We start from the raw sequence: 21,107 nt of genomic DNA on the forward strand, positions 1-21,107 counted from the left end.
ATGCAGAAGTAATCTAAATTAGTGATTCTTCCCCATACTGATCGGTTTGCTATTTTAAAAAAGATTTATCTATTTATTTTAAAAAGTGCTTTTTGGTGCCACTCTGCTTTCTACTGCTTCAAGTCTATGCTCAAGCCCTCTGATTAATCCAGTTCTGCCTTTTCCTATCCAAATCACACACTGTTTAGTGCTCTGCTCCGTTTACGAGAAAAATGGGAGAAACGAGTGAATGAATGAGCAGTCTTCACTGTTCAATTAGTCAGGGGAAAGGCACTCTGTATTTTTATTCCTTCGGTTTTTTCCCCACTGAAACTTAGAGTTGATGCTTGGTGAAAGAAGCCAGTCAGAGAAGACCACATATTGTGTGATGGTGTTTATATGAAATATATCCAGATTTGGCAAATCCACGTGTACCAGGACAATACCCTGTGCCTCTCGAAGACTCAGACATCTCTAAATGCTACATTCTAAAGCAGGGGTATAGCATCTCAAATAGCCTTTTTTTTTAGAGAAGTACATAATTCTTTATTTACCTTAAATAGAAGGAATAACAGTTGCTTGATAAATGAATAGACAGTAAAGCCCATTTTTGTCTGCACTTGATAATATAATTGCATCTTTGAATGAAATCTGAACAGACTTCCTTAGCATGTAGGACCCAGACTACCTGCCTGGCCTGCTTAGGCTGTCGCCTCTGATAGTATGAAGTAGCTTTCAGAAAGGATGACAAGTATGGAAGCTGTTTCTTAGCAGCTGAGCACTTGGAAGGAAAAACAGATTAATCATCACACAGCGTGATTCATTAGGGTACATTTGCAAATCTATTTATGACTTATTTTCAAAACCTTTTTCAATATTTGGCTCTTTCTTCCCACTCAAGATTTTGTGTGAATGGTATTTTGCATTAGTACCAACAAAGTAGAATTTGTGGTCCTTTTCATTTTAAATTGGAGAGAAATCTTTCTGTATCTGCAGTCTAGATTATAGGCTCCAAGTGCTAAAAGCAGCGATATTTTCCCTGAAAGTAGTAGAAACCTCAGAGAATGCTTTGAGGGCACCACGTTTCTACTAAGAGGGGTGGGAAAGCAGATGGTCACTTCTACTGTGTGCCCTGGCCATGAATCGAACCCAGGACTTTCACATGCTGGGATGATGCTCTACTGCTGAGCCAACTGGCCAGAGCCAAGCATAAGGTTTTAGAGGTAGGAAAAACCACTTAAGATGCCTTAAGCTCGCTAGTGAGCCCAGAATGAAAGCTTTATATGGGGGCTCATTCAGTTTCCCCTTACCTATTACATGCTCCATGAATCCATCTGGAAAGATTTGTTCACTGGAACAGACATTCGGGAGCATTGGTCGCTTCATGGAGCAGGCTGACTTCAGCTGGCCCGTGTTACGTCCAAAGCGTTCTTGCTTCCTCTTCTGTGGCCTTTCAGTTTGCAAGGCACCAGTAGCTACCTTGGTTCTCCAGGCCTTCTCAGCTGTTGGGAGACAGCATTTCCTTTCCAAGATGTGACTGACATTAGACCGTTCCGCCTTGTCTGTGTGCAGTAGTGTGTTTCTCGTGCCGGCAGAGCAGAGCTGAAGCAAGCGCAGATGAGCCTTCTCGCATTCTGACTTCCTGCATTTGTTCTGGAGATCAGTTGCAGCTTAGAATGAGAAAAATTCAGGATTCAGGTCTATACCTCATTCAGACTACAGCCACACTCAATTAGAGAGAAGAAAGCATTTGATGTGTGGGGATAGGATCTACAGGCTTCCTAAGAATGTGTGTTCGTTCCATATGATTGTGGAACAGATTTGCTATTTTAAGTAGCAGTAATTATGGGATGTAATCAAGTCTCTCTTTTTAGTGTTAGGGCAGGATCATAATAGTGCCTAATGGTTATTGAACCGTGGGTAAGTACATTGCTGTCCTCACTTTACAGAGAAGGAGACTGAAGCTTGGGGCTTGTCCAGGGCCCCACAGCTCAGAAGATACCAAGTGGGCCTGAATTCAGAGCTGTCTCTTAGCCACATTGGTACACTGGCTTTTGGGGTAAATAATGTCCCATTACAAGGTCAGACTGAGTTCTGATTTGCACTTGATAGTGGAACAGGAGTTATAGGTTTAGATTTGGTTTCAAAGCTAATGGTGTATGTAATTACCTAATTACTACTATTAGTATATGGCACTGTTTGCTGAGATGCCAAAGTTTGTATTTCACACAGGAAACTAGACTGGCAACCGCAGCTTAACACATTAATACTGGTAATTAGTGATTTCACTTAACTAAATGAACCATTTGCCTTTAAAATCAGTGTGTAAATGGAAGGGCAGTAAAGCATCTGTCATCCCAGTCTACCTCTCTTCTCCTTAGTTTGGACACTAGATGCAGTTCTGTGGCTTCCTAGGTGTTTCAGAATAACGTGTACAAGAAACTTCAATAGAGGACAGAAATGCTGAAGTTCTGATGGCAGTTTTGGTTGATTGACGGACAAGGATCAGCATCTGGGTCTAAAGTACATTAGCTGGATGTGACACGTTCTCCCTTTCCGTATAGATTTTGTGTCCGATTGGTCTCCAGTGCATGAAGCTGCGATCCACGGGCGTATGCTCTCTCTGAGGAATCTCATCAGCCAGGTAGGGAACATTTTGAAGAAGAAGAAAAAGATAAAGCACATCCTATTGCTCACCATACTGAGAAAATAATCGTATGAGAGACAAATTCCTCTTCAGCAAAGTGAGATAAATCCCATCCTAACCAAGTATTTGTTTCTTAATTTGGAGGCTGGCATAATACTAGGATTTAGTACCATTCTATGCACATAGTAGGTACTATACTAAATATCTATTAAATAATGGGAAAATTAGTGCTAAGTTGCCTTTACTTTATTCAATAGGCTATTTTTTAAATTTTATCATGTAATTTTGGTTCTCAACTGGAGTGATTTTGCCCCTTTGGGGATATTTTCCAATGTCCAGAGACATTTTTGGTTGTCACAACTGGGAGTGGGGGTGGAAGGGTGATACTGGCATCTAGTAGATAGAGACCAGAGATGTCACCAAACATGCCACATTGCATAAGGCAGCCCTGCACATCAAAAAATTATCCAGCCCAAAATGTCAGTAGTACTGGGCTGGAAAACCTCTGATATAAAACACTGCTTGACAACGTCTTTTTAAACTTGTATTCATATGCCTGACCAGGCGGTGGCGCAGTGGATAGAGCATCGGACTGGGATGCAGAGGACCCAGGTTCGAAACCCCAAGGTTGCCAGCTTGAGCGTGGGCTCATCTGGTTTGAAAGCCCACTAGCTTGAACCCAAGGTCGCTGGCTCCAGCAAGGGGTTATTTGGTCTGCTGAAGGCCTGCGGTCAAGGCACATATGAGAGGGCAGTCAATGAACAACTAAGGTGTTGCAATGCGCAATGAAAAACTAATGATTGATGCTTCTCATCTCTCTCCGTTCCTGTCTATCCCTCTCTCTGACTTACTCTCTGTCTCTGTAAAAAATAAATGAATAAACTTGTATTCATATAATTTCAAAGACATTTTCAGTTCTATGGAATCTCCAGGTGATAGTGGCTCCCTAGTTTGATACTAATTTCTCTGCAATTTAAATCACCATTCAAAAGTCTAGGATTTTTTGTTTAGGATGTTCTGTTATCTGAAAAAACAATCAAGTTTTTAACTTAGGTGCACATGACATAAGATTTAGTGGGAATTCTAATGACTACCATAATTTCTAAGGAGGATGAACATAATTTTGAGCATCTGTGACAATCGTTACTGTAATAAAACTATCTGTGATGCCTCTCTATGGCAGTCCTATATACTGCCATTACTCTGGTTTGCTGTCCAAGTCATAACTGGATACATACTTGGAAGACATGATGCATTTCTGATAGTGGTTAGTGAGAATAAATGTGTTTTCAAAGGAAAAAAAAATCCTAATTTCATAGATCTTTCTAGACTAAGTAATCCTCCTATAAGAAAACAATTTCTAAAGAAAAATTTCAGACTATCACAAGCCACTATCTTAAGCTGTTTTTGATAGCAACAGCCTATTATAAGTAAAAATATAGATAGTAACTCTAGCTAAAAGAAGTTAAGCTGCTTTTCTGATGAAATGAAACATTTGCCTTATTTTAATAGGATGAAAGTGATCATTGCAGCGGTTATATATCACTTATTAAATTGGACTCACACTCATTGATATTCAGTATTTGTATTTAGTGAACATCAGCCAGAACCATGCCTTTATCTAAGCTCTATCACATTTGAGCAAGTTATGTTCTTGGAACCTCAATTTCTGTCTTTATAAAATGAGCATTCCAATACCTACGTGCATTAATCAGATCTTCCTGTGTCACAAACCGCCCCAAACTTAGTGGCATAATGCAATAAACATTTCATGCTAATAAGTCTGTGCCAGCTGATCTAGGCTGGGATTGGCGCCAAGCTGTGCGTTGGGCACAGCTCTGCTGCATGTCTCCCGTCCTTCTTTGACCAGCGGCTACACAAAAGTTTTCTTCTAACGGCAAAAGGCTGGAGCATAGCAGGGTAAGCCCAATCATGCAAGAATACGTGCAGGAATAGTCCCTTGCCATGGACCTCATCAAAACAATAAGCCAATAAGTTAGAGGACAAGAGTGAGTGAGAGCAAGATGAAAGGCAGTCTTGAGTGTATGTATGTAAGAGTCAAATCGCTGGGTCATAGGTATGTGTATCATCAACTCTTAGATACTTCAAACTTTTCTGGAGTGGTTGTATCATATTACATTCTCACCAGCAGTATAAACTATTCTTTTTTTGGTGTTTTTCTACATTGTTGTTAAAACCTTAGTGTAGTGTTAATTTTAAGCCAGGTGAACTTATTTTTTAAGTGAGAGGAGGGGAGATAGAGAGACAGACTCCTACATGCGCTCCAACTGAGATCTACCTGGTAACCCCCATCTGGGGCCAGTGCTCAAATCAACTGAGCTATCCTTAGCACCTGAGGCTGATGCTCAGACCAATCGAGCCACTAGCTGTGAGAGAGGAAGAGAGAGAGAGAAGGGAGAGAGGAAGGGGAAGAGAAGCAGATGGTCACTTCTCATGTGTCCCCTGACCGGGGATCAAACCCAGCATGTCTGTATGCTGGGCCATCGCTTTATACACTGAGCCAACCAGCCAAGGCTGGAAGCCAGGTGAACTTTTAAAAGAATTGTCATAGTATTGGATTTGTGGCTGAAAACCAACCCTAGTGGTACTGATGCTTTTGCACCTCTTACTTGCCGATTTTCCCTCCTCCAGGGGTGGGCTGTGAATGTCATCACAGCAGATTGTGTGTCTCCACTGCATGAAGCCTGTCTTGGAGGTCATCCCTCCTGTGCAAACATTTTACTGAAGCATGGAGCTCAGGTACGTGCTACTCACATATCATCTTAGAAACCATGAATGCCAAATGACTATTTATATCCCTTCAGAACAATTCCAGCATTTTTTTAATAAATTTTTATTAATGTTAATGGGATGACATTAATAATTCAGGGTACATATATTCAAAGAAAACATGTCTAGGTTATCTTGTCATTAAATTATGTTGCATAAACCTCACCCAGAGTCAGATTGTCCTCCGTCACCCTCTGTCTAGGTTTCTCTGTGCCCCTCCCCCTCCCCCTAACTCTCTCCCTCCCTCCTTCCTGCGTCCTCCCTCCCCCCACCCCTGGTAACCACCACTCCTAGCATTTTTGATTAGCCTGATTTGAAATATGAGAAAGGGTGTTTTTCAAAAGTATTATGTCCATCAAGCTTGTCTGCTTTAGCAACAGATGAAGTACTGAATTTTCAGCTAAAAAATAATGGTTCCTATCTATATCATTTTCTGTGATAGTCACTATTAATAAATAGCTGTCTTCCTTTCTGTGGCTTGAAGGCACTAAAATATTAGAGAAAACATACAACATTTGGGTCCATATCTGAATAATGGCTCCAGGACATTTCTACCATTTACTTACATTAAAAACCTGAACAAAGTACTTATCCTTTGATCTTTAGAGTCCACATCAGAAAAATGGAAGAAATAACAAAAAGTTGTGTAACTTATAGTGGCATTGCAGGGATTGAAACAGATAAAGTAATTATTATTTGGAGAATGAGAATCAAGAAAGCATGATGAGAGACCCTAGAGGAAGAAAGAGGACACAAAGCCATTGAATTTAAGAATAGGGACCAGTAAGTGTTTCATTAACTAAGTCTCCTCATACTCAAAAGTGATAGGAAAATCTGATCAGAAAACTATACATGAGTTTCTCATATTCTCTCAACCAGTATTTATTGAGCATTTATTATACGCCTAACTCTGGATAAAATTTTTAGGGATTTGTAAATTAAATGAGGAGACAGCCAGATAAACAGGTGCTTTAGTGACTGTAGTACTAGCTGTTTCAGTAGATAAACCATGAAATCTCAGTAGGCTAATACAATGAAAGATTATTTCTTGCTAAACTGAAATTCCACTGGAGCTGTTGCCAGTTGCGTGATGCTTTCCCAAGGGTGATTCAGGAATCCAGCTTTCTTTTATCCGGTTCCACTACTTTCAACAAGTGGCTTCCATGTATGCTCTCAGGGTAGTCTCCATTCCAGATGGTTGGAGAGGGAAAAGATGTGTAGGATTGTGAATAGAAAACTGTGTTTTCCTCCTTTTCCAAGTGAGAGGAAGGGAGATAGAGGGACAGAGTCCCACATGTGCCCTCACCGGGATCCACCCTGCAACCCCCATCTGGGGCTGATGCTCTGCTCATCTGGGGCCATACTCACAATTGAGCTATTTTTAGTGCCTGAAGTAGAGGCTTCATGGAACCATGCTCAGCGCCTAAGACCCATGAGCTTGAACCAATCGAGCCATGATTGCTGAAGCGAAAGAGAGAGAAAGAAAGGGAGAGGGGGAAGTGGGGGGGAGAAGCAAATGGTTGCTTCTCCTATGTGCCCTGACTGGGTATTGAACCTGGGACAGCTACACACCAGGCTGATGCTCTACCACTGAGTCAAACAGCCATGGCCAAGAAAACTCTTAAGGACCAGTCTAGATAGTGGCATAGATCACTTTAGCCTGTATTGCATCAACCAGAATTCAGGCCACATCTACCTGCCAGGGAGGCTGGGAAATGTAATATGGTTATGTGGCCAAGATATAGGTTTCTTGAATGCATAGCACCTCAGCCACAGAAGGCATTACAATACACTGGTTTTTATTCATTTGAGAGAGAAAGAGAGAGAGATTTGTTGTTCTACTTATTCTTGCATGTGCCCTGACATGGAATCGAACCCACAACCTTGATATTATCAGTATGACCATCTAAGCAACTCAGCTACCTGGCCAGTGCCCAAATATTATAGTTTTATGGTCCAATAGGGTAGTTATTAGTTTTGTGTCTAGCAAATTTATTTCAGCATTCCATTGACTGACTATACAAATTCTCCTTTGAGCCAGCCTTACCATCGTACTGGTTTCCTCATTAATGAATGAACTGAAAAAAAAATCTTCACTCAATATTTGTATGAAAATCATGTTTTAAAATTTTGAAAAATGAGCCTGACCTGTGGTGGTGCAGTGGATAAAGCGTCAACCTAGAATGCTGAGGTCACCGGTTTGAAACCCTGGGATTGCCCAGTCAAGGCACATATTGTTGTATCAGAACAGTGAGAAACAGACATCTTGCCACACACATAATTAAATAGCCAAATTAAGGAGTCTTTAATCTAAAGCTGGTGACCACACAGAGACCTAAGTCGTTCAAATCAATGTGGTCCTGACTACAGTCTGGAACTAGCTTTTAAAAACAAAATTACAGCCTGACCAGGCAGTGGCGCAGTGGATAGAGCATTGGACTGGGATGCAGAGGACCCAGGTTCGAGACCTTGAGGTCGCCAGCTTGAGCGCGGACTCATCTGGTTTGAGCAAAAAAAAAAAAAAGCCCACCAGTTTGGACCCAAGATCGCTGACTTCAGCAAGCGGTTACTTGGTCTGCTGAAGGCCCGTGGTCAAGGACATATGAGAAAGCAATCAGTGAACAACTAAGGTGTCGCAACACGCAATGAAAAACTAATAATTGATGCTTCTCATCTCTCTCCATTTCTGTCTGTTTGTTCCTGTCTATCCCTCTCTCTGATTCACTCTCTCTCTGTAAAAAAAAAAAAAAAAAAAAAAAAAAAAAAAAAAAAAAAGAAATTACATACTGACTGAGGAATGGGGAGGAGAGGAAACATAGCAGTGAAACAAGCTCTCTTACAATGTTTATCTATAAGATTAACTCAGGGAGCAACATTACGGGAACATCTGCAACTTTGCGGAACTCTCCAAGGCTACAGTCTGGGAACCCAGCCTCAAGGCCAGGGGTAGGGAGTCTTTTTAGAAAAAGTAAGTTCTGCTAAAAATCTCTTTGTTGTAGAGAAAGAAAGTTCTGCCAAAAGTTATTCATGCTAAGAGTCTTTCTTTTCTATTTTTTAATATAACAGTTGATGCTTTCTGCTCCACCCCCCTCTCTCTGTCTGTCTGTCTCTCTCTCCTTTCTCCTCCCTTCTCCTGTCTTCTCTAAAATGGATAAATAAAATCTTTTAAAAAGAGAATTTTAAAATTATTTTTGAAAAATGATACAGTACATTAACCAGTTTAGAAGCTTACTCTGGCTGCTGTGGAGAAACTGGATTGGTGTGACATGGTTCTAGCATGGAATGTTTGAGAGAAAGAGATCAATTTATAAGGTATTGAAATCATCCTAACTGGTTTCTAAGTTCACACTCCGGGGGAGGTCACGAAGAAGACAGAACATTTGATAACATTCTTGGTTCTGTCTATTCCTTGCTTCATTTCATTTTTTTTTTTACAACAATCTCGTAGAATTTCAAATTTTTGTCCCCATGTGGTAGCTTGGGTTTTATGGCTCAGAGAGGTTAAATAGCTACCAGCTTGGAAGTGGTGGAGTCTAGGTTAGAACGTAGGACACCACACTGCCTGCCTTCATTGTGGGGCTTTGTATTCTAGGTGAATGGTGTCACCACAGACTGGCACACTCCCTTGTTTAATGCTTGTGTCAGTGGCAGCAAGGACTGTGTGGATTTGCTTCTGCAGCACGGAGCCAGCCCGCACCCTGTGAGTGATCTGGCCTCTCCCATCCATGAAGCTGCTAAGCGAGGTAAAGTTGTTGAGAATTTATGTTTTTCAACCACTTTTTCAAAGGATCTCACTGTTGAAAGAAGGAAGAAAGAGGAGGTCCATTCTCAAGCAGTAGTTCTCGAGGTACGGTCCCGGGACCAGAAGCATCAGTGGAATCTAGCATGCAAGCGCGGGTTCTTGGGCCTCACTCCAGACCATGAACTAGCAACACTGCGGGTGGGGTCCAGCCATCTTGGTTGTAACAATTCCTCCAGGTGATTCTGATGAACTACCTTTTCAGAGCAGCACAAATGCTGCTCCCAGGACCTGTCCTTGGTGAGGTCGTAAGCTAGCTTTCCAGTGCAATGGCATTCATGGAGCCCTTTCTTCTTTAGGCCCGCCTTCAGTCCCTGTTCCTCCATATCTCTCCCCATCTCTCACCTCCATTTCTGTACTTGGACTGATTACAAAGGCCAAATAATTGAAAAAGTGGATGGTTGCTGGTTGCTGAACATGGCTAGTAAATTCAAGTGGCGTTTCACCCAGAGCCACAGATCACATCTATGATCAACCCATTAACTGATGCCAGTGTTTAAAATTGTTACCTATTCTGAGGAATCCAAGGAACAATGAGAACTGAGGAATGGATTTGAGACAGAGGAGGGATCAAAGGGACCAGAGGAAAAGGGGACAGAGGGAAAGGGGATGATAGGATGGAATAAACGTGAAGGGAAGGGGGGAGGGCACTGTAGGGAGGGGGGCAAGGGAGATGCTGAGGGGAACACGAGGGAGGGGGAAATGCATTTGGGGTGACCCTAGAATGTATGTAAACACAATTGATTAAATTAAAAAATTGTTACCTATTCTAAGCAAAAGAAATAGCTTTTGGTCCCCTGGATAAGTTAATGGCAGATTTAAAAATATGGTTACCAGAGGGAAAGGGGGTCTGTGGGTAGTAAAGGGGGTCAAAGAGATAGTGACTGAAGATTTGACTTTGAGTGATAGGCACATAATGCAATACTGTATACAGATGATATATCATAGAATTGTACACTTGAAAACTGTATAATCTTGTTAACCATTGTCACCCCAATAAATGTAATAAGGAAACACGGAAGATGGAGGAAGTAGTGTTTCCCTAACTAAGAGAACTCATCGTGACTATTTTCTTCTGCTTTGCACTGCAGGCCACATGGAGTGCGTTGAGACCCTTGCAGCTCATGGGGGTGATGTTGACTATCACATTAGCCACTTGGGCACTCCACTCTATTTGGCTTGTGAGAACCAGCAGATAGCCTGTGCCAAGAAGCTTCTTGAGTCAGGTAAAACAAAAAACGAAACACAAGGAAAGCAAATGAAAAGTCAGTTTCTATTGTAGCAGAGGAAAGAGTGTGGGCAGTGGAGTTAGAAGAGGTCAGGGTTCGTAGTGACTGTGTTCCCATGGGAATTATATGAAACTGCTTGAATTTCAGCTGCTGCTGCTGATTTGGTAATATCTCCTCCCAGGGTGGCCCTCAGTGATGAATCCTTTCTCCTCCCTTTCCTCTGCCTCCCTTCTCCAGCCAATCATATTATTAGGCCCTGTATAACTCCCCAAAGCTGCTGGATTAGGAGTGAGTCTTCTTATTTGGGGCCTTCTTCACCACTTCTCTTTAATTTGAAAATTGAACTTGCCTCATTTTTAGCCTGTTGTACATATTATATTTTTGAAAATGCCTATGTAGCATCATTCTTTTACACCTCCCTGCTATCGTCTAATTATTTCTTCAACACTTGGAACACCATTTCCTCCTCTCTTTAATTATTTGAGTCTTGTTTATTCTTTAATACTTCAATAATCTTTTATCCCCTGAAAGTTTTTATAGTTCTTATTTGCCTTCTACTCATCTGGTAACCATTGCCATGGATTAGGGATTCGTACTCATTCATTCATATTCTTCTCTCTCTCTCTCTCTCTCTCTCTCTCTCTCTCTCTCTCTCTCTCTCCCTCTCCCTCCCTCCCTCCCTCCCTCCCTCTCTCTCCAATCTCTCTCTCTTTCTCTCTCTCTCCCACTCTTCTCCACCATTCTTCTCCCACTTCCTCCCTCCATCCCTCCCTCTCTCCTTGTCTCTCTCCCTCTCCTTTTCCTTCTCTCTCATATTGCCCTAGGTGGATTTTAAGCTCCTAGTAACGACAGGGCCAAATTTGGCATCCCTCACAAAGCCAAGAACAATATAAGAACAATGCAGGTAGCATTTGTTGAGTAGACACAGATTTCCATTTTGCAAGAGGGACAGCAGCTGAAGCAAAGCCACATATCCCCACATGTCTCAGTGTGAGCCAGCATCCAGGCTGGGGTAGGGAATTTGTTGAGTGTATAGGGATAGAGTTGAATAGGGTGATTCTAGAAATCTACCTGACTTCTGAAGAGGAAGGCTGCTACCATCCCTGTGATCTTGGGAGTGGCCAGCCCAGTCTATAGGAGGTATCCTTATAAGTTGGCTGCTCTTCACAGTCCCAATCACACAGTCCCAAGTCCCAGGCTTTAAATCCCATGGCAATTGCTCAGTATGTTGTAGCAGGAAGTGACCCGATGGAGGATAGACACTCAGATAACTTTATTAGAGGAAGAGAAAATTTATTAAAAGCCAGCGGAACATGCGGGGTTAGTAGCTCCAAAGACACATGCTCCCCAAAGTTAGATTTCTTACATCTTATATACTCTTACAGCTTTAGCTTTCACATGACAAATGCCCGATTTCTATGATTTCTTTGTTTGCAGGCCTACGTGACTTTTGGACTTTTGTGTCTCTGGGAGGGGAGGGAGGGGGTAAGAGGAGGCTGGAGAGTCTGTCCTTGACTTATTACTTATTCTTCTCTCTGGAGCTGCGAGTTCATTTCAAGGAACTGATAATAAACTAGGTCCACAGCAGTGGTTTGTTATTTTTTAAACTTTTCTATCTGCCCTTGTTCCTCAGTCCTGAACACTGAGTGAGGTCACGGGCTGGGGCGTGAGACCCTAGACATTGCAGGCCCCTCTCTCCTCTGCATTCTTCTTGTTTCTTCCTCCTCAGTAAGGAGGGGTAGGGGGCCTGGCTTTTCCTTCCTTAATGTGACTGTGGCTTCTTGCTATATTTGGGATTTCACCATGTGACCTCACTTTTGGTCTGTACTATTATTAGGGCTCTATTAATAATGTGCCACTTTCAGGCCACCAGGGTTTTTCCTTGTATGTATCCATACCTGTAGATAGTGCTCACAGGTGAGGTTTTAAACCTCATATACTATATAGCTCATGCTGTACATTCAGTGACATGGTCGAATGGCATGTTCCTCATGTTATTAAATGGAATCAAGTCATCTTCATTTCCTCAAGAAAATTGCTTTGCCCAGTATGGATGCCCTTTGTTAGGGAAATTTGAAGTGCAGTACTTTGAGAAGGGGATTCTTGGACTCTGCTCCTTGGCTGATGCTCTCTTGTTGTCCTGACTCTTAGGGGCAGATGTGAACCGAGGCCGAGGTCTGGACTCCCCTCTTCATGCAGTGGCCAGGGTGTCCAATGGGGAGCTGGTTCGCCTGCTCATTGACTTTGGAGCAGACACCCAGGCCAGGAATGCTGAAGGCAAACGTCCCTTGGAGCTGGTGCCTCCAGAGAACCCTCTGATCCAGGTCTTTTTGCAGAGAGAAGGTGCTTCTCCTTTGTCTGAACCTAAGCCCTAATCCGTAGACTCCTGCGGGCTCTAGCAGGAGGCAGGTACTAACCGAGTTCTGACTTCTAACCCTACAATAAAGATCATTCTCTGCCACTACCAAAAGTGGAAACCTGAGCTAATGTAGTATTCCAGCGGGCATGGCACTGGTGGCATAGCAATAGCCGTCTGCTATTTGGCAAGTAGGAGACAGGCTGTTTTGGATGATCTAATATTCATATGTGGGCTAGGCCAGTTTTCAAAGAATGAAGATATCATTTAAAAATTTTAATATTAACTTTATCAATAGTAAAACATGCCTACAATGAGGAGAAGCCTCTTTGGGGTTGTAAAATGCTACAGATGGGCCAAACTACTGTAGTTCACAGATGGGCATTTGCTTTCTGGAGGTAAGACTGCAAATAATTGGGCATTCTAAGTTATTACTTTAATGATTCACAGCAGTGTGCACACATTCACTACTATAAGTTAATCAACACCAAGCCCACATTCCTCCATAAATAAGAACTGACACTCGTGACCCAAACAACTGAACCTGTGGTTAAGCAGTATGCGAGGGGTTAGGGGCAATTCCCTGGGTGGGTTGGGGTGGAGAGCAAAGACCCCTCTGGTTGCACTCTTAATTGTCCATAGACGAGGAGGGGCAGCTAGCTGCCTTACAACCCATTGGCCTTTTTTTTTTTTTTTTTTTTTTTACCATAATGTGGATGTTAAGCTTTAGGGGCTGTGAGTTAGGGCTGGCTCTGGGCAGAACTGGAAACCGGCCGTGGATTCCTTCCTCCTGTTACTCCCACTGCTTCAGGGTACTTGTGGGCAAAGCCCTGCCTTGGGGCACAGGCACACTCCAGTAGAAACCCTTTCCATTAAGCATTGGGATAATCACCCGGTGCCTCTACCTGCGTTCTGAACATTTCTAGTTTTCAAAAAATTCTGTCTGTGGATATACAGGGCCAGTTTCTCCAGCAGGCACAGACGGCACAATACTTGAAGCCCACGATGTTTCTAGGGGCCCACAGAAATGTTTTAATTTCTTTTAAAATTGGAAGAAAAAACTGAATGAAAACTCGACTTGGATTATATTGAGCTTTATAGCGCTGTAGTTGGAAACGCCTCCCCCCTTTCTTTAATTGAGAAAGCATTGGATTTGCAAACTGCCTGCACTGACTTTTCTCTTCTGCTTGATTTCCCAAAGCCATTCCTGGACACCTATATTGCTTTTATTGCCGTTAACTCACACTTTGCTGTCAGTGTGACCAGTGATCCCACTGGTCCGTGATGTGTCTGTCGCCATTAGAGAGAACCACCATTTCTTTTGCGTCCGTGAGTTATCTTCGGGGTACCAGTGAAGTCACTGCTCTGCGGGCTGAACGCCCATGGGGAATGGGGACAGGCAAGAGCAGAAAGCCAGCCCTGCGAATCTAACGCAGAGATTTCTGTCGGTCGGTGGCCCCGGAGAGGAGCTCAACAGTGTTATCATCCCACCCACCTCGTCAAGTATCTAAAGCAGGGTAGACTCACAGCAAACAATGGAAAGTAAAATCACTCTCTCAACCCAGCATGACGGGAGCCACCTCCGAATGCGCTTTGGTCTTAAAGCATCATGAGTGTTGCTGGAATGAGCTATTATTATTGAGTATGGCAAATGGCTACCGAGCTGGAGTGGCTTTCAGCTCTATTTATATGGAATTAAAGCTACAGTGGTTGTGTATTATCCAGCTTGTGGGAAACAGCACCCGTCAGCACCAGTAGTTACACTGAGCTTGCTTTGATACTCTGTTTTTCCTAAGTTTCCATCAGGCTTGCCCTGACGGCTTGTTCTCCGTAGTTCTTTATCGGTAACTCCTCCAGTTGTCTCGGACAGTGTATCTAGCACCCACGATTACACACATCCTTCAACGTTCCCTGGTGAGACCAGACTAAGTTGTTTCCCCATGGTGCACTTTTTGCAGTGTGTGAATATAAGCCTGGGGTACACTGAACATAATCTGGGAGGTGCCCGAAATCCCAACGGGTTCCTGAATGGGCTAGGAGGGTCTGACTGAACCATTCTTCTGATTGGATGTGTGTCTTATTTCCACCTCTCCTTGTTTTCCATCACTGGAGAAATATGCAGCCCACTTTATCCTGTAGCTTATGGTGACACTACAGGACATCAGAAGCCACCGTAGCCTTTGGGTTCTTTTATCAACCCTGGAAGCAGTCAAGTCACCCGGGGCACATGCTTTTAACAAATCCAGATGCATGGCCCCCACCCAACTAGAACTGAAGCAGCGTCCCTGGGGTGCGGCCCGACATGCAGTTTCAAAGGCGCTCTCCCCGGATGGGTGGTTCTCAAGTACAGTCTGGACTGAGGGCCACTGCTCTGCAGGGCTCGTGAGAGGCCACCCCTCTTCTTTTTAAAGTGCTTTTAATAATCAAAAGAGAATCCTCATTAAAATGTGGTGCAGGGATGGGGTGGGAAGTCCTTCGCCACCCTTTTGCCCCGGTTACAGGGTTTTTCAGCCTCGGCATTATTTATATTTTGGGCCGTTGGCATCTGTCCTGTGCGTTGTGGGATGCTTAGCAGCACCTCAACTCTACCAACTAGATGCCAGGAATGCCAGGAGCACCTTTCACCAAGTCGTGACAGCCACGAGTGTCTCCAGACATTACCAAGCGGACCTGGAGAGCCAAACAGCTCTCCTGCCTCCTCCCCTCGCCCCCTGTCGGGGACCACTGTCCTCACTTGTACACTCTTGCCTGGTTCCCTAGGCAAGGTTTGTGCTAGCTCACTTTCCAGCTAGGAATTGAAGCACTGGGCTAGTCTGAATGCAGAATATACAGACAAATACGACTTAGGATAACATACACTTCTGATTTGCTGATAGCTCATTATATGAATTAGAGTATCTTAAAATTGCTCCAATTATAAAAATGTTTTAGTCTAGAAATATGACCTTATTTTTTCAAGGTAAGAGACAAGAAAGCCATTAAATGCAAATTTTATTTTCATTATTGGGCAGTTTGTGTAGCTTAGTAATTCCAAAATTAGCTTTGTTAACCCTCCCTCCATTAGTGAGACTAAGCTTCCTAATTAAAACCTAACCAACTCATTTCAGTTAGGTCAGAAAAGGGAGAACATATCCTAAACTTGTATCCTATAAGAAACAGAAAATGATCTTTTATTTCTTTATAACAATGTTCTACAGGGTGGGGCAAAAGTAGGTTTGTGGTTCATATGGAAAACAATACAATAAATATTAATATAAGAATAAAATTTTGCATACTCTCAACTGTAAACCTGCTTTTGCCCCACCCAATATTCTGTATGCTTTAAAAGAAGGAGAGGAAAAGTCGTCTTGGATCACTGAAACCAATGTGTGGCTTGTCTTACGATCTTTCTCCAGGGCCTGCTTCTTTGATGCAGTTATGCCGCCTTAGAATCCGGAAGTGCTTTGGGATCAAGCAGCATCATAAGATCACCAAACTCCTCCTCCCCGAGGAGCTGAAGCGGTATCTCCTACACAATTAAATGTGTCAAGGCAAACATTATCTTATGCTGTGGCCACAAGAATTTAGAAATAAAGTTGAGCTTGTAGAGCATGACTAGTTTCTTCAATTGGATTTTTGTTTGCAACAGAATCACACTGTGTACTTTTGTATTATTGGTTGGAAGGCATGCAGGCATTCTTCCCCTACTGCCCGGAAGAGAGGAGGGCTAAAACAGTAACGATTGTTTGGATTATGGACGCCGTGCCAAGCAGTGAGCTCGGAACACTTTGTGCATTATCTAATTGAGCCCTCACAGCAATCCTTTCCCGGGTGCTACCCCTGTTCTTCTCCAGGTGAGACACAGAGACCAAGGAGGTCAGTCTGTCCAGTTACCCATATCAAGGACAGGAGACCCAGATTTGAGTACAGGTTTTTGTTTTTTTTGTTTTGTTTTGTTTTTTCATTTTTCCGAAGCTGGAAACGGGTAGGCAGTCAGACAGACTCCCGTATGCGCCCGACTGGGATCCACCCGGCATGCCCACCAGGGGGCGATGCTCTGCCCATCTGGGGCGTCGCTCTGTTGCATTCAGAGCCATTCTAGCGCCAGAGGCAGAGGCCACAGAGCCATCCCCAGCGCCCGGGCCATCTTTGCTCCAATGGAGCCTCGGCTGCGGGAGGGGAAGAGAGAGACAGAGAGGAAGGAGAGGGGGAGGGGTGGAGAAGCAGATGGGCGCTTCTCCTGTGTGCCCTGGCCAGGAATTGAACCCGGGACTCCTGCACGCCAGGCCGACACTCTACCGCTGAGCCAACCGGCCAGGGCCCAGGTTTTCTGATGCTAAACTGGGGACTTTGGAGCGAGGCAGAATTTTCAGATATCAGTATTCTGGCTCCATCTTCTGTACATGGGAAGGCGGATAAAGACATTTCTTTGCCACATCTGACTTTTTTTTAACCTTCTCTGTTCTTATGACAAAAGCACTGTTGCCATATAGTATATGGGCCTGTTCCTTTTTTTTTTTTTTTTTGTATTTTTCTGAAGCTGGAAACGGGGAGGCAGTCAGACAGACTCCCGCATATGCCCGACCGGGATCCACCCGGCACGCCCACCAGGCGGCGATGCTCTGCCCATCCGGGGCGTAGCTCTGTTGCAACCAGAGCCATTGTAGCGCCTGAGGCAGAGGCCATGGAGGCATCCCCAGCGCCCGGGCCATCTTTACCCCAATGGAGCCTTGGCTGCGGGAGGGGAAGAGAGAGACAGAGAGGAAGGAGAGGGGGAGGGGTGGAGAAGCAAATGGGCGCTTCTCCTGTGTGCCTTGGCCGGGAATCGATCCCAGGACTTCCGCACGCCAAGCCGACGCTCTACCACTGAGCCAACCGGTCAGGGCCTGGGCCGGTTCTTTTTTGCAACCCAAATGTTATATATTTATTAGGCATATTCTAGAATCATGCTGTCTAATACAGTAGCCACTAGCCCAGTGGTTCTCCTAGGCAATGTCTGGAGACTTTTAGTTGTCACAACTGAGGAGGATGGGAGGTGTGTGTGCTACTGGCATCGAGTGGGTGGAGGCCAGGGATGCTAGCGCACAGACCAGACCCCAGCAAAGTGTTACCCAGTCCAAAATGCACATAGTGCCAAGATCGAGATACCCTACAATAGCCATAAATGGCTATGTTTTAAAAACGTAAATTAATTAAGATTAGACAAAATTAAAAATCCAGTTCCTCAGTATCACTAGTCATATTTGCTATGTTTAATAACCACACATAGCCAGTGTCTATTGTATTGGACAACACAGATATGAATCACTGCAGAAAGTTGTTCTGCTCCGTTGTTGCAGAAGTTTCTCTGAGAAAAATTTCTCTTGGCCAGTACTCTTCAGATACTGGACAGATGGATTTTAAGTGCCTTTCAGTTCCTGATTTACATGAGACTCGTGATTTAATTTAGTAATGATGGCTGGAGTTTCAGTCTTCTCTGAGATAAATTTGGAGGACCATTCCATCAATAGAAAGATAATATTGTACCTACTTCAGGCAAATATTAACCTGTAAGATGACAAATGGCCTAAAGATGATCTTTAAGGATAGTTTCGATACAATTTTCTATCATTCTAAATTCAATTTGCTACAGGAAAAAAAACCCCCAAAACAAAAAACTGTTATTCTAAAATGCCCAACTAGTTAGCCAGCAGATGGCGCTGCTGCCTCATGGACACTGAAGCAAAAGGCTTGCTCCTTGTAAAGAACCCATTGTAAGATGGTTTACAACTTAGGCTCTGGAAATTTCCACCCAGGAATGAAAACTTTGTAGTGATTACTTCCATTGAAACTGGGTTTCCTTCTTTTCCAGTGTACCCCAAAATTCAAGCGTGACCTTACCAGAACCTCACCTCCCTGCTTTTTTTCTTCTTGATCTGATCATATTTACAACTGCTCAGAATCTAGACAGCATCCTGCCACTTGCTAATTCATTTAATTTCATTTAGACATTTACTCAGAAAATACAGAGTGAAGGCCTGCACCTGTGATACGCATTATTCTAGGCACCAGGGTGGCCACAGTGAACGACATAGGCAAAGACACTGGTTTCTGGGTCTTAGACTCTAGTCGGGGGAGTTATTTGCTAAGGATAAAGGGGCAGTAGGCTAGTTTTCTTTTTCAAGATACTAGTTTTAAAAAATAGCCTGTTTTCTCAACTAAAATGTATAGGACAGTCTCTTGTTTATGTTAAACATCCCTTGGGCAAATGCTCTAAGTTTAACCTAGGACTGTATAGAATTACTAAAATAGCATTTTTGTTATCTTCCAGACAGCCAATTTGCAAATCCATATAATAGATGGTCATATCTGCAGATGGGAAAAGTATTACCATCACCTTCCCTCTTGAAATTTAGGAAAATTTCAAATTATCTCACTGTTAAATGCTCAGAAAGGAGGTTCTATTAAAATAGGAAGTCTATGTTTATGAGTCTAGATGTGGCCATATTTATCAGTGGCATATATCTTTGAATGTTTTATCACAATCTGGCACAATTTCATCAATTCTATCATTGAAGCTGGTTCAGTGACTTTAATAGACCCCTTAGGTTCAAGAATGAGGGATGTAAATGTTTAGTCTCTGGAAACATCTTTAAAAAATGATAATTATTTTGCCTGTTTTTAGAGTGCAAACTTAACCCATATTTATTGTAGCCCAATCTCAAATCATCAGCTTACTCATTCCCTTGGTTTTAACCAGTCAAAATGCTGAAGTTGGTAGAGATTGTTACCACAATTCATGTTATAATTAAGGAAGAAAGCAAGAAGAGGCCAGGGAAGGACAATTGATTTATTCTGTTTCTACTGATGCTGACTGACATGGGCTGATGGTCCATGGACCAGGTAGGAGTGGTTAGTCATTAGGCAGATACCTGGGCCTTAGAAATAAGGGACCAAAATGTGCTCAGCTGTCTGTCCTGGGGCACAGGTCTGAGTATTTGTTATATGATGACAGCATAGCATTAAGGATCGAGTATAAGGTCCATTCAGCCTTCTAAAGGCCTTCTAAGGCTCATCCAAAGCAACTAAACTCCCATTTTAGGATTGCTAACATCAGGCCCCATGCATCAGTGATTTCTAAGCCTCAACTCAAACCTTCACAACTCTGTCATCCCCATTTTACAGATGAGCTGAATAAGGGTTAAAAATTTTGCAGAAGTCACACAATAGGTGGTGAAGCCAGAGTTGAATGCAGGAGCCTGAGCTCTTAACCCTTACTTATACTCTGTGCCTTCTATTTTCTTCAATAAACCTCAGAGCTCTGGTCACTGGGTCCTAAAAGCCCCTGCCGAATTTCCCCAGTAGGTCTTGGAAGTGAAGGCGGAGTCCAGTCTGTAGGTCAAAGGTCTCAGCATGATGTTACGTGGCCAGGCCAGCTTTAGATTAGACATAACTTGGCTCTTGCCCCGACCTCCCGTCCTGGGAGGCCCCGAACTCGCTGCCTTATGGGGCAGGCGGTTCAGCCTTTTCCTGCCAGTGATGCTGGTGAGTACAGAACAGCACCTTCCCAGGAGATAAACCCAGCATGACAAATCAGATTGTTCTTTTCTTCTTTCTTTTATTCCTGAACTGAGAGTATTTTGTATGGACATCGTCAGTTATCACATTTTTGTAATGTGGCAAAATGGAGGGGAAGCTGTTGGGCTTGGAACAGAATTGTCTGACTGCTGGTTTGCTAGCTGTGGATGTTGGGGATTTCTTTCCTTTCCCCTTGTATTAGTGTTCTGTTGCTGCATGACAAAGCACAAGCTTGGTGGCTTAGAGCAAAGCAAAGGTATCTCATAGTTTCTGCAGGTCAGAAGTACAGGCACGGCCTGACTGCCTTATCAGCCCAGGGTTAAAATCAGGGTGTCGGCTAAGGCTCATCTGAAGTACAGAGGTCTTCCTTTGAGATCACTGGTTGTTGGCAGAATTCAGTTCCTGGTGGTCGCAGGACTTGGGTCCCTGTGATCCTGCTAGCTGTCAGCTGAGGACTGCCCTCAGCATTTAGACACCACCTGCATGTTCCTTGCCATGTGGTCCTCTCCACAGGAAGTTCATAGCATGGATGCTGACTTTCTTCCAGGCCAGGTGAAGTGCGTCTCCCTAAGTGCCTATGCTGTGGCCAGCTGGAGGACACTGCCTCTGATTAGATCAGACCTACTGGGATAGTCTGATTTCAGACCTTAATTACATCTGCAAGAACCTTCAAATGAGCTCCTAGATTAGTATTTAATTGACTGACTGGCAGAAGGAGTATAGCAGGGGCCGAGCATCTTGGGGGCCATCTTAGAATTCTGCCTACCATAT

General features: G+C 43.5%; 1 protein-coding gene across 6 annotated transcripts in view; it reads left to right on the forward strand.

Annotated features, from left to right (window-relative positions):
- Positions 1-16,385, forward strand: part of ASB9 (ankyrin repeat and SOCS box containing 9) — a 30,066-nt gene extending 13,681 nt beyond the window's left edge. For 4 of the 6 annotated variants that reach the window (XM_066250014.1, XM_066250009.1, XM_066250011.1 and 1 more), the window contains exons 3-8: positions 2,544-2,623; positions 5,279-5,386; positions 9,009-9,159; positions 10,307-10,441; positions 12,596-12,787; positions 16,196-16,385. In XM_066250014.1, coding sequence (XP_066106111.1) covers positions 2,544-2,623; positions 5,279-5,386; positions 9,009-9,159; positions 10,307-10,441; positions 12,596-12,787; positions 16,196-16,320 — 791 coding nt within the window. In that variant the 3' untranslated portion in view covers positions 16,321-16,385. Of the gene's footprint in view, positions 1-2,543; positions 2,624-5,278; positions 5,387-9,008; positions 9,160-10,306; positions 10,442-12,595; positions 12,854-16,195 lie in introns of all 6 variants that reach the window. The other 2 variants (XM_066250010.1, XM_066250015.1) reach the window with 2 other exon arrangements.
- Positions 16,386-21,107: the final 4,722 nt, after the last annotated feature.

This window comes from Saccopteryx bilineata, chromosome X (assembly GCF_036850765.1).
Source record: "Saccopteryx bilineata isolate mSacBil1 chromosome X, mSacBil1_pri_phased_curated, whole genome shotgun sequence".
Taxonomy (NCBI): Eukaryota; Metazoa; Chordata; class Mammalia; order Chiroptera; family Emballonuridae; genus Saccopteryx; species Saccopteryx bilineata.